The 12,605-nt window shown below is 52.4% G+C and overlaps 1 protein-coding gene across 1 annotated transcript; it reads left to right on the plus strand.

Moving 5' to 3' along the window:
• The first annotated feature begins 9,370 nt into the window (after nucleotides 1-9,370).
• Nucleotides 9,371-12,151, plus strand: FZD2 (frizzled class receptor 2). The gene has a single exon (XM_032396543.1). The coding sequence runs from the start codon at nucleotides 9,376-9,378 to the stop codon at nucleotides 11,071-11,073; it is 1,698 nt and encodes a 565-aa protein (XP_032252434.1). The 5' UTR covers nucleotides 9,371-9,375; the 3' UTR covers nucleotides 11,074-12,151.
• The last annotated feature ends 454 nt before the right edge of the window (nucleotides 12,152-12,605 follow it).

The following is a 12,605-nucleotide window of genomic DNA, read 5'->3' on the forward strand; positions in this document are numbered from 1 at the left end:
CCAGAAATGAGCCTCCAGGAGGAACGGCTCCCTCTGCCCCAGTCAGGTAGGGAGAATGATGAAGCTACCACTGGAATGAAGGTCATGGATGCAACCCTGTAGCCCACAGGAATCAGCGCCCAGCTTCTACTCCTGCCACAGACGCCGAACACGGGGTGCACCTTGTTCCCAGGACCTGGCCCGCCAGCAGAAATAGAACGGGAAGATCGTGGCCTCATCAGCCTTGAATTTCCAAATCCCGGATGAATGCACTTTGCATTCGGACCCCTAGCTGCAAGGGAGGCTAAGAGATGAGTTTTTGGCTTTCTAACCTCTGTAGTGCAGGAAAGTACCTAGAAGGAGGTGGGAATGGATGCCGCAGGCCAGTCCATCTTGTCCAGCGCACTGGGGCAAGGGTGGTGGAAGTTAACACTGGAAAGCTACACTGGGGTTAGACTTTGCAAGCGTGTTGAATGAGTTTGGAGTAGGGGACAGAGCAAGACTGGGCAGCTGCCAAGATTACCCAGGGCTCGGAAAGCTAATTGAGTGCTCTGGAAAGCCGAGAGCTCTGGAGTGTGCATAAGAATCACTGGGGGATTATAAATTCTGATTATTGGGAGGACCCAGGAATCTGTATTTCTAATAGGCAAATCCTGCCCCAGGGCCCCTTCTTCCATGATTCTGATGCCTGTGGAACCTCAGGCTTTCAGGAACATTGTCCTGGGGCAGGAGCTCTGATGGGGCAATTCCACATAGTACTGTGAGCTCTGCAAAAGTTCGATTTGTCAGGGGCACAATGAGCCAAATTAGCTCCTTCCTCTCCTTCCTGAGAGCTGGTTCGGAAGATTGGATGCTTGAACCCTGAAAAATGCCAGTGAGGTGGGGGTGCAGGGGGAGGTGCTCTGCTGGAACCCAGGAGTCTAGGGATTTAAGCCCCCCCCCCACCACCACCAGCACCCCAGAAGACTAGGTGGTCCATCAGCAACAATTACAAGCACTTCTCAGAGCTGTGACTCACTGTGTCCTCTCTTCCCACCCTGGCCCTGGTGTTCAGGACCCTCGGGACCCTACGTTGATTGCAGAGGTGAGAGAGCACCTTAAACCTTGGGGAGTTTAAGGATTTGATAGACAAGGAGCAAGGTCAAACAGAAAGAGGGGACAGGAGAGGAAGAGAGGAGAGGACTGGCACCACCATCCAGAGTGGCCTTAAGTCCCCACCGGAAGGCAGTGTTGTCCGTAGCCCACACTGAATTGCAACACAAAATAATCTGTTAAAATAGACTGTTCCTGGGGTGCCTGGGTGGCTCAGTCTTTAAGCGTCTGCCTTCGGCTCAGGTCATGGTCCCAGGGTCCTGGGATCGAGCCCTGCATCAGGCTCCTTGCTCAGTGGGGAGCCTGCTTCTCCCTCTCCCACTCCCCCTGCTTGTGTTCCCTCTCTTGCTGTTTCTCTCTCTGTCAAATAAATAAATAAAATCTTTTAAAAAATAAAATAAAATAAACTGTTCCTTTTCTTTCTCAGTCATTTTGTTTTCCTGGTTCTTATGCCCCAGGCCCAGCCCCCAAGCCCCCAGTTCTGAAGGCAAGCCTTGGCCTTCTCTTGGCCACACTCCCCAACCAGCCCCACATCTCTGGGGAGGGCGTCATTTCAAGTCAGAGCAGGGCCAAGTCTGCGGGGCTAGGCAGCCTGGGCTGAGGACCTTTCCTCCTTCCCAGGGGTCCCCTTCCACACCCAGCTCCAGACCCCCAGGGCCCGCTTGAGAAGCTTCTGCAGCCCTACTTAGCCAGGACCCCCTGCGCCTGCCTCCTCGGGCTGGTTCTCCCAGGAGAAGAACAGGCTTTCAGGCTGGGGGAGGGAGTCAGCCCACCCCCAACCCCAGTTATCACCACAAAGCAAAGTCCAGGGAAAGGGGGGGGCTGTTAGAGAGCCAGGTCCTTGCTAGTAAATCAAAGTTGGTTTCCCAGATGGAGCTGCAGGCGCTTTGATTTCTCAAGCCGCCCCCTCCCCCTCTGCCTCCCCTCACCCCCAGCTCCATGGTTTCAATTCCTCCCTGAAAAGCACTGGGGCCTCCTTTCAAACCAGCCCAGCTCCTCCAACTCCCAACTACAGCTTAAGTTACAGGAAAGAGAAAGGGGAGGGGGTGAGGTGGCCCAGCCTGGAGGAAAATGAGAGAAATTCTGGGAGAAGTAAAGGGGACCAGGGAGAGTGAAAAGAAAGGAAGAATGAGGGAAAGAGAGAGGAAGTTAGGAGATGGGGTACGGCCAGGAGCAGAAAGACGCGCTCTGCTGGAGCAGCAGGGAATCCCACTGGGGAAGCAAACCTATCTTGCTCATCCTTCCCCAAGCGAGCATCCCCCACCCCCATCACCCCTGAGGACTCCTCTGCATCTGCAAGCCTATGATTCAGGCTCTCCCATTCCTCTCTTCTTGGCATTAGGTCCTAGAAGCTTCCAGGAGACAAAATATCTGACTCATTCACTCCCAGAGATGCTTATTTCCAGGACCAAGAAGGCAGGAGTCACCCCCAAGAACCTCACTAACCAAACTCAACACTGATTTGCCAGCTTTGTTTCCCCCAGTCTGCTCTGAGCAGCCCACACCTTTGCTCTTGCTTGGCCTAGGCCTGGGCTAATTAAAGTCCTTAATTAACAGATCATCTGTTATATCTGTTTAATCCTTTTATGGCCCATTTTGCCATCCAGAGACCTTGGGGAAGGGTGCTAGAGAGATAAAGGGCCTAAGAGCTGTACTCTGCTAAGTCGTTCCCCCCCCCCCCCCCCCCCCCCCCCCCCCCCCCCCCCCCCCCCCCCCCGCCCCCCCCCCCCCCCCCCCCCCCCCCCCCCCCCCCCCCCCCCCCCCCGGCTCTGTCCCCAGAGCCAGGGGGCAGCCTTGGAACTTGGCAGGGAATGGGGCGAAGTGCACCAAAAGGGACCTACAAGTGGGCAGGAAGTGAGGGCTCTGGGAGTCCTAGACCTGATTATTCTGAGGCCCATTTCTAAGGGCTGGTTCCCTGAGAGCTAAATGGAGGATAAAGTTCAGGAAGAGGAAATTCGGCATCTCAACCTGAAGGCGGATTCCAGGTCTTGGTGGCCAGGCTCAGGAGAGAGGAGGAAAAGGAAGATTCTTGCACAGCAGAGAAAGATACCTTGTGGGCTAGGGGAGGGGTAGCCAAGTAGATTCTCTAAAGGCTCAAACCTGTTTTCCCCATTGAGAGTATTTTCGCTTAAGAGAATAAAACCTTTGAGATTCAAAGTATCTGAAATTAAGTTCTCTTCCTCAACCCTTCCCTCCTGAACAGATACACACAGCTGACCCTTTAGGATGGAGGGAACTCAGTGCTTCGGGAGGGAAAGAATACTGACCCAGGATTGAGGAAACGAAGAAAGGATGTGTAACTTTGCTAGGGGGGATGATTCCTCTGGAAGGCAGGGGTTCTAATGGGAAAGAAGTAAGGAGACAGGGATGCATGCAATTACCTGAACTCTTTCCCTTGAGAATGAAAGGCCAGAGACATGAGGATTTCTGTGTAAGAGTGGGGAGCCCTGGGCAAAGCCCCTTAGCCGTGAGAAGTGCCCTGTGCTATCTCTGAGCACGCCCATGGTGTCCTGGATATTGCAGACTAGGCTGTCTTTTCACTTATCTGCAAGCCTTTTGAGCAAGGACAGTTTCCATGATCCAAACATATGATTCTCACAGCTCCCTATATCTGGCCCAAAGGTAAAAATCAATAAATGTTTTTATGATCCCCTTCTACCGATGAGGGAGCCGAAGCTAAGGAAGGTAAGTTGACTTGCCTAAGGTCACTCGGCAGATGCGGGGTGGAGCCAAACCCACAGCCTGAACATTCTGAGCCCCAGACCAGGTTTCTTTCCTCTCTACCAGCTCTTTGCTCTGTTCTGTCAGGTTGAGATTTCTGCTCTAGCAGACCATCCCACGAAACGGAGTGCAGAGCGTCATTACAGTGGGCACTCAACAATTATCCCAGATGCAAAGGTTTGTGACTTGAGAGGTGATTGACAGCCGTGCCTCAAGATTTGAGAAGCGGTATTGGCACTGTGCACTGGGGACATCTGGGCTCCCATCCTACTGCAGAAGCCCAAGACCAACCAGAAATGTTCCTCGGGGCTGAACAGCATCTGCTCTCTGCAGCAGATGGCAGACTGTCACCCCCTAGACCCTAAATTTCCCAAAGCTGGAACCTAGGTCTCTATAGACTTCGTCTGCTTTGCAACTAGTAGGTGTTCAAAAATTTGTTGAATTAAAAACAAGAGCTATTGGGGCGCCTGGGTGGCTCAGTCGTTAAGCGTCTGCCTTCGGCTCAGGTCATGATCCCGGGGTCCTGGGATCGAGCCCCGAATCGGGCTCCCTGCTCTGCAGGAAGCCTGCTTCTCCCTCTCCCACTCCCCCCTGCTTGTGTTCCCTCTCTCTCGCTGTGTCTCTCTCTGTCAAATAAATAAATAAAATCTTAAAAAAAAACAAAACAAGAGCTATTATTTTTCAAGCTTTTAGCCTAGTATCAGGTCAAGTGAATGCCATACTCTACCTCATTTAATTGTCACAACTGAAACAAGTTGTGTTCAACTGTTCATGTTCAACCGACTCGAGGCTCTCAGTGTCAGCAAGCCCATGACATTCACATGTTGGCTAGACTTTCTTCTGGCCCCACCACTCCTTCTCCTTCTCCCTCCTCCTCAGCCCCTGGTCCTCAATGTTGGTATCTCCAAAGCTTTGGTCTTCCCACCCAATCCACCTTTCCTGGGTGATCTTAAGCACCCCCATAGCTACAACCATAGAATAAAGTTACCAGATCTGACTCTAGCCCAGAGCTCCCTCCTGGCCCCTGGGTTAGGATAGCCACCTGTTTTCTGGACACCTTCCGTTGGATGTACCATCAGCTTAGACCAGCTCACCTGTGCTCATTATGCACCCCGTTCCGCATTTCCTAGCTTCGTTAATGACATCAGGGCATCTTGGTCAGACACCTTGGTTGGCCTCCTCCCTTACTCTCTCTTCTCTCCAACTATACGGCCTCAGTTCAATGGATGCCCTCAACATCTCTTGCCCTGACTCTTGTAAGCTATTCCTAACTCGTATCTCTGACTCAGCCAAGTCATGCTGCCCACCACTGCCCAAATGCGCTATCTAAAGCTTAGGCATGGGGACGCCTGGGTGGCTCAGTTGGTTGAGCGTCTGCCTTCAGCTCAGGTCATGATCCCAGCATCCTGGGATCTAGTCCCGCATGGGGCTCCCTGCTCAGCGGGGAGCCTGCTCCCTCTCTCTCTGCTGCTCCCCCTGCTTGTGCTCACTCTCTCTCTCTCTCACAAATAAATAAATAAAATCTTTAAAAAAAATAAAGCATAGGCATGACTATTTCCCTTCCCCACACTTCAGCGTATCTCCATCAGCAGGAGTCCAGATTGGGTGCACAATTTCTAGGGTCCCTGCTTATTTAAAATCTCCTCTGCCATCAGTCTCCCACACAGGGCTCCAACAGGGCCAAATTTGTGTATACTTGTGCTTCCTGCCCATTCCATCCATTTGATCTCACCACACCCTTGCACGTGCCCTTCCCTCTGTCTGGAATGCCTATCCCCACCTTGAGATGGTAGGTTCATATTTCTATACCTAACACCTTACACACGGTCTGCAAGGCCCTGTAGATCTGGGTTCTCTTTACCTCATTCTATTTTACTCCTCACTACAACTACACAGTCCTCCACTGCCCTCACCAACTCAGTCTGATTCCCTCCTGTATTATGCTGCCAAAGCATAGACTTTCCCTCCATAGCACTGAATCCTGTGGCAATTTTGCATCCATTTAAGTGACATACGATGAATGTGTCTCCCTCTCCCACTAGAACGTAAACTCCACAGGAACAGGGGTTGGGTCTGGTGATCAATACCTAGTTGTTAAGTGCATAAAAGCACATAATTCTTATAAGACATCAGGGGCTGTGTGGTGTAGGGGACAGAATACAGCTTTAAGAGCCAAGCAGGCCTGGGTTTAAATCTCAGCTCTGACACTTTGTGACCTTGAGAAAGTTGTCAAATCTCACCTAAGGTCAGATTCTTCATCTTGAATGAATGAATGAATTTTATTTTATTTTCAGTTGTAGTTTCTTCATCCATAAACACAATGCAATACCTACTGTGTAGGGATACATATAATATATGTGCTGTGCTCAGTAGGAGCTCAATAAATGGTAGTAGTTACCGTGTGTGTATCCGAGGATGTTTGCTGAGTAAGTATTTAATTCATGTAACTTCCTGTTTTGAAAGGTTCTTCATAATTATAAAATTTATTCCTGTTATTCTGAAATTACTTTGGATGTGTAGTCTCATATTTTAAAAATCTGCTGGCTCATTCCCACTTTGCAGATGGTGAACCTAAGTTTCAAAGAAGTGAAATGACTATCCAAGTTAGGGATGAGGTCCAGGTCAGTGCTCAAGCTAATTAAAAAAAAAAAAATCAGAATTAAGTGTCGTATCTATCAAATGATATCATCTAGTGTTTAAACTGAGAGAATCTGTTAATTTCCTTTTGTTACAGATCCCCTGCCGTTGAAAGGTGGGTTTGTGGCGTGGAAGGTGCGGTGGATAAACGTGAAATCTGAAGATGTAGGTTCTGGTCCTGTTCACGCTCCAGATCCTCACACGAAAAGGCAAGAGTAGTCATGAAATATCGTGATTTCATTTCATTTCATTTCATTCAATAGAATGACTATTCTTCCGGGATACCCTAAACTCCTGAAGGACAGGGATGCTGCCATTTCCTCTGCATTGCCCGCAGCGCTACCACAGTGGTTTGAAATTAGGAGAAGACTCAATAAAAGTGTGTTGAAGGAATGAACGCTTTTCTGAGTGAATGAAAGAATGCCTATGATTTCTTTTCTCCCCATCCAGCTCCCCCTTTGTGTGGGCGACTGGGGAAGAGATAACTGTCACTCAAAACTGGCCCCAGGGCAGGAAAACAGGTTTGTCGTGGAAGGAAATTGAAGATGCTGCATTTCTATTGGAGATCGACTCTCAATTTCCTATTAGACGGTGAGCTTCCTGACTGGAGAGTAGGAGCCTGTCTTACTCATTTTTGTTTTCCCTGCTCAGCTCAGAGGCTTGGTCCCAGCTCTAGAGAAGTGCAGGCATCCACAGGGAGGGGGAGATCTGAAGGAGGAGCACCTCAGGTGTGGTCTGGGCCCCCAGAGTACAACTCTCCCCTCCCCAGACTGCTCTATAACCAAGTGGATTTCGGGGTGAACTGGAAATGGAATGGAGAGCAAAAAGCGCATCCCCCTGATTTGAAGGAAAATATTCTTCCTAAAGTAGTGAAAAGGCAACTTCTCCAGGATACAATAAGGAACATTTTCATATTGTAAAGAACTTGAAAACCTGTTTATCATTCAATCCAGGAAAAAAAAAAAATTCAAATCCTGTCAAACCTGGATCTGTTGTATGTACCTACTTAGAATTTTTTTTTCTTCTGCCTATTCCTTTCTTCTTTCTTTCTCTCAAATTTCTTTTGTTGTTGTTTCTGTTTGGTTTGTAAAGCAACCCTTTTCTAGATTGGAGCAGGAAACAGCTCACCAGGCTGGGATGACTTGGTTTGTACTGAGAAGCAAAAGGGTTTTCAAAACTCAATTTTCTTTTTTCTTTTTAAGTACCCTCCCCCTTCCCTTGGAAGAGACGGTAGAAATAATTGATCCATCATCCAGTATCAGGCCCTGGAGATTTATATGCAAATCCCTCCTATCCTCACCGCCCCCCCCCCCCCAAACCCCTTCCCAAATTTAAAATCCTAGGAGGGGAAAATAAGAAGGCCCTTCTAAACTAGTAGGAACCCTTCAGGCCGCCACCACCCATCCCCAACCAGGTGAGGGATGGGGAGAGGGGTGGGTAATCCACCACAACCCCCCAGCCTCTCCCTCGCCACACACTCCACCTCTTTCTGGTGTGGAATCACTTAAGGTTTGGGTAAAGCTCCCCTCTCTCTCCCAGGAGACAGTATCTGGAAGCTTTTAGGGGGCGGAGGCAGAGGTGGGGAGAGAGGAGGAAAATGCCCCCAAACGGCCTAAGAGAGTCATCTCTTCACTCAAAACTGCCCGTCACCCCCACCCCCCACCATTAACTTTCGATTAAGACCTCCTCGTTATGGCAACTAAACTTTACTTTGCATAATTAAGATTTGCCTCGGAAGAAGGGGGAGGGAGAAGCCGCAGCTCTGGGCCATTCTCCTTCACCTCTCCCCCTTCCACCCCCGCCCCAACCCTCCAGCTCTGGGCCTCTAAGTTCCTGAGTTTTCTCACTTTGAGGTGCCACCGAACACAAAGAACCATAATGGGCTCCTTTGTGCTCGCTACGGGGCAATTACGCCCCGGAGTCCAGGCCCCTTTAAGAGTCTCTTAAAGAGACAGGCTCTCATTTTTCAGAGGGTTATTTAAGGGTGTGTTTAAGGGGGGAGGGGCGAGGCAAACTCCTAGGGGTCTACGTACTGGGTGAGGTGAAACTTTTGTCTGGACTCCTTGAGAAGGAGCTGGAGAAAAGTCTTTGTGAGCCGCTCGTTTTTAACTCTTTCTCTCTCTTAAACATTTTCTCAAACTTGAGGTTTTTCACTTGATTTGAAAAACTGGACTGGAATAGGTGGGGTTCTAGGAGCAGGGGCGGAGGCAAGGATTTAAAGAGGCCCTACCCGGGAGAGCGCCTTAGCCCCCCAGAAGAAGAGTGATCCAGGGCTGAGTGGCTTGGGTCTGCCGCAGTTCTGGGGAATGTGTGTCTCCGGATCTCGCCGCCACGACTCCGGAGAAATCCCGTGCTGGGCAAACAGCCCTTAATATAATAATAGCTTGTCTCTTTAAAAAGCAAAAGGGGGGGGGGAAGTTTTGTTGGCATCTGGTTTCTGATCTCATTATGTTGTGGTCGACCAATCCAGCCCTCGGGGCTGGTCCTGGGGTTTAAATCTGATTGGCCGAGAGCACATTTTGGGATGGTGCTTAGAGCTCGACGGGGCGGTTTCAAGGATCCCTTTTTTGGGGGGCTGAGAGGAGGGCGGGGCCGCCGGCGGGGGCCCCCTTGAAACCGACTAATTGGGATCGGAGAGGCCGAGGTGAGGGCTGGAGGAACGCACAAAGGAGTCGCTGGGCGGAGAAAAGAGGGGAGAGGCGAGAGGAGGAGGAAGAAGAGGAGAGAGGGCAAGCCGCGCGCGGTGTCTCGGGCGGCTCAGTCGGACCGCGGCGAGCTAGCCGGCAGGCGCGCCGCCCCCCTCCCCCGCCCGGCCTCCCCAACTCTGCGGCCGCCAGCAAACTTTGCAAAGAGGCGCGGGAGGCTGCGGCGGGGAAGGCGCGCGGTCTCGGGCCTGGGGGCGGGGGCGGGGGGCGCCCGGGAGCCGAGTGGGGGGCGGCGGCCAGCATGCGGCCCCGCAGCGCCCTGCCCCGCCTGCTGCTGCCGCTGCTGCTGCTGCCCGCCGCCGGGCCGGCCCAGTTCCACGGGGAGAAAGGCATCTCCATCCCAGACCACGGCTTCTGCCAGCCCATCTCCATCCCTCTGTGTACGGACATCGCCTACAACCAGACCATCATGCCCAACCTTCTGGGCCACACGAACCAGGAGGACGCGGGCCTGGAGGTGCACCAGTTCTACCCGTTGGTGAAGGTGCAGTGCTCCCCCGAGCTGCGCTTCTTCTTGTGCTCCATGTACGCACCCGTGTGCACCGTGCTGGAGCAGGCCATCCCGCCGTGCCGCTCCATCTGCGAGCGCGCGCGCCAGGGCTGCGAGGCGCTCATGAACAAGTTCGGCTTCCAGTGGCCCGAGCGCCTGCGCTGCGAGCACTTTCCGCGCCACGGCGCCGAGCAGATCTGCGTGGGCCAGAACCACTCTGAGGACGGCACGCCCGCGCTGCTCACCACCGCGCCTCCGCCGGGCCTGCAGCCGGGGGCCGGGGGCACCCCGGGCGGCCCGGGCGGCGGCGGCTCTCCCCCGCGCTACGCCACGCTGGAGCACCCGTTCCACTGCCCGCGCGTCCTCAAGGTGCCGTCCTATCTCAGCTACAAGTTCCTGGGCGAGCGCGACTGCGCGGCGCCCTGCGAGCCCGCGCGGCCCGACGGCTCCATGTTCTTCTCGCAGGAGGAGACGCGCTTCGCGCGCCTCTGGATCCTCACCTGGTCCGTGCTGTGCTGCGCCTCCACCTTTTTCACCGTCACGACGTACCTGGTAGACATGCAGCGCTTCCGCTACCCGGAGCGACCCATCATCTTTCTGTCCGGCTGCTACACTATGGTTTCGGTGGCCTACATCGCGGGCTTCGTGCTCCAGGAGCGCGTCGTGTGCAACGAGCGCTTTTCGGAGGACGGCTACCGCACGGTAGTGCAGGGCACCAAGAAGGAGGGCTGCACCATCCTCTTCATGATGCTCTACTTCTTCAGCATGGCCAGTTCCATCTGGTGGGTCATCCTGTCGCTCACTTGGTTCCTGGCGGCGGGCATGAAGTGGGGCCACGAGGCCATCGAGGCCAACTCGCAGTACTTCCACCTGGCCGCGTGGGCCGTGCCGGCCGTCAAGACCATCACGATCCTGGCCATGGGCCAGATTGACGGCGACCTGCTGAGCGGCGTGTGCTTCGTGGGCCTCAACAGCCTGGACCCGCTGCGGGGCTTCGTGCTGGCGCCGCTCTTCGTGTACTTGTTCATAGGCACGTCCTTCCTCCTGGCCGGTTTCGTGTCCCTCTTTCGCATCCGTACCATCATGAAGCACGACGGCACCAAGACGGAGAAGCTGGAGCGGCTGATGGTGCGCATCGGCGTCTTCTCGGTGCTCTACACCGTGCCCGCGACCATCGTCATCGCCTGCTACTTCTACGAGCAGGCCTTCCGAGAGCACTGGGAGCGCTCGTGGGTGAGCCAGCACTGCAAGAGCCTGGCCATCCCGTGCCCGGCGCACTACACGCCGCGCATGTCGCCCGACTTCACCGTCTACATGATCAAATACCTCATGACGCTCATCGTGGGCATCACGTCGGGCTTCTGGATCTGGTCCGGCAAGACGTTGCACTCGTGGAGAAAGTTCTACACCCGTCTCACCAACAGCCGGCACGGCGAGACCACCGTGTGAGGGGCTGCCCCAGCGCCGCGTCCCCGGGGCGGTCCCCAGCACGGGGCTTGCCTCTGCGGGGGGTGGGGGGAGGCCTCCTACAGACTCCTTATTTTATTTTTTTAAATAAAGAACAATCGAAACCATTTCTCTTTTAGGTTGCTTTTTAAAGAGAACTCTGTTCAACACCCCCATCAGGTTTGTAATTAAAACTGTAAATAGCCTTGTAAATTTAATTATATATTTTCTATTTAAACGAAAAACGGAAAAAAAAGGGGGGGGGAGCGGCAAGGGGCACCGGGTCTGAGGAATGAGAGGAGGAGGCGTTGAGGGGGGTCCTCTCCTTTCTCCAGTGCCCTTTTCAAACACCATCGCCTACTTTGGTTCGAAGTTTTTGGTGTTTTGGCAGGCCTGGGCTTCCTGGAAGAGGTGTTTGCTGTGAGGAGTTGGAAGTTGGTTACATTCAACTCCCAAAGCCAAATTTGTGAGCCTTCTCACTGACGCTGGGCCTGTGGAAGCTGTTGGGTATTTTTGAACAAGACTTGGATTCTTCTTGTTTTATTCCCTTTCTCTCCCCACATGTCCTGTCTACTTCACTCGATCTTTGGAGCACTCCCAAAAGAGAAGACGTGGGGGGGGGGGGGAACCTAACCCAGCGAGTGAGATGGGGTGCGGAATGGCCTACTCCCCATTGGCCTACTCTCCTGCAGGCTGGAAGATCTTTCTTCTCTTTGACTTTTCTTCTTTTCAGCTTGCTGCCCTAAGCGCTTGGAGTGGGCAGAAAGTGCTTTGTAGTGCTTTGTGAGTACCTTGAGTACCAATCCCGACTGTCTCCATTTTTAGGGGGAGCATTAGCTCGCAAATGTTGGGGTTTGGAGATGCCCGTGCGTCTCTCTCCTTCCCCGGTAGTTGGCTCCCTGCCGCTCCCCGCCCCCAGTCCCCCCAACCTAATATCTTCTCTGGCATTCAGATTAGAAGTTTGTAGGTTGGTTCGTGTGTTACGTGTAGGTTTTTGTTGTTGGGGTTTCCTCCCCCCCAAAAAAAGCAATAAAAATGGGTTGGGTTGGAGGGAGGGGACCGATGGGCTGGTGGGATTTTTAGTTTTCCTTTGACAAAAGACTGGTTTCTTTTCAAACTTGTCCAGAAAGAAAAGAAAAAAAAGTGGGTATCTTTGCTTTGGAAGAAGGCTCTGGGCAGGCTCTTTGTGACTGTGTGTGGGGGGGTGTTTACATGACATTCTATATCACAAGATTGATAGAATGTTTATAACAGATGTTTCTTATCTTCCCCCTAAGCCCCCCAAAATAAAAGGCAAGACTTTTCTTAAAGTGTCTTTAACAATGGTATGAGAATTGCAGTTTCCAATACACATCATTGCCCTCAACTATTCGGAATATTTTAGAATTTTAATTCCAAAGGATTGATTTGAAGATGGAGGGGTAGAGTGGAACCAGTGTGGCACAGAACTCGGTTTTTCACCGTCTCCTGTTTCTTGATAATAGTGCAAATTAAAAGCTAATAATCATAATAAAGTGCATTTAATTATCTTCTAG

The sequence above is a fragment of the Phoca vitulina genome, unplaced genomic scaffold (assembly GCF_004348235.1).
Source record: "Phoca vitulina isolate PV1807 unplaced genomic scaffold, GSC_HSeal_1.0 scaffold92, whole genome shotgun sequence".
Classification (NCBI taxonomy): Eukaryota; Metazoa; Chordata; class Mammalia; order Carnivora; family Phocidae; genus Phoca; species Phoca vitulina.

What these genes read in the sequence shown, in the direction of transcription:
- FZD2 (XM_032396543.1), top strand. Translation starts at nt 9,376, where the DNA reads ATGCGGCCCCGCAGCGCCCTGCCCCGCCTGCTGCTGCCGCTGCTGCTG.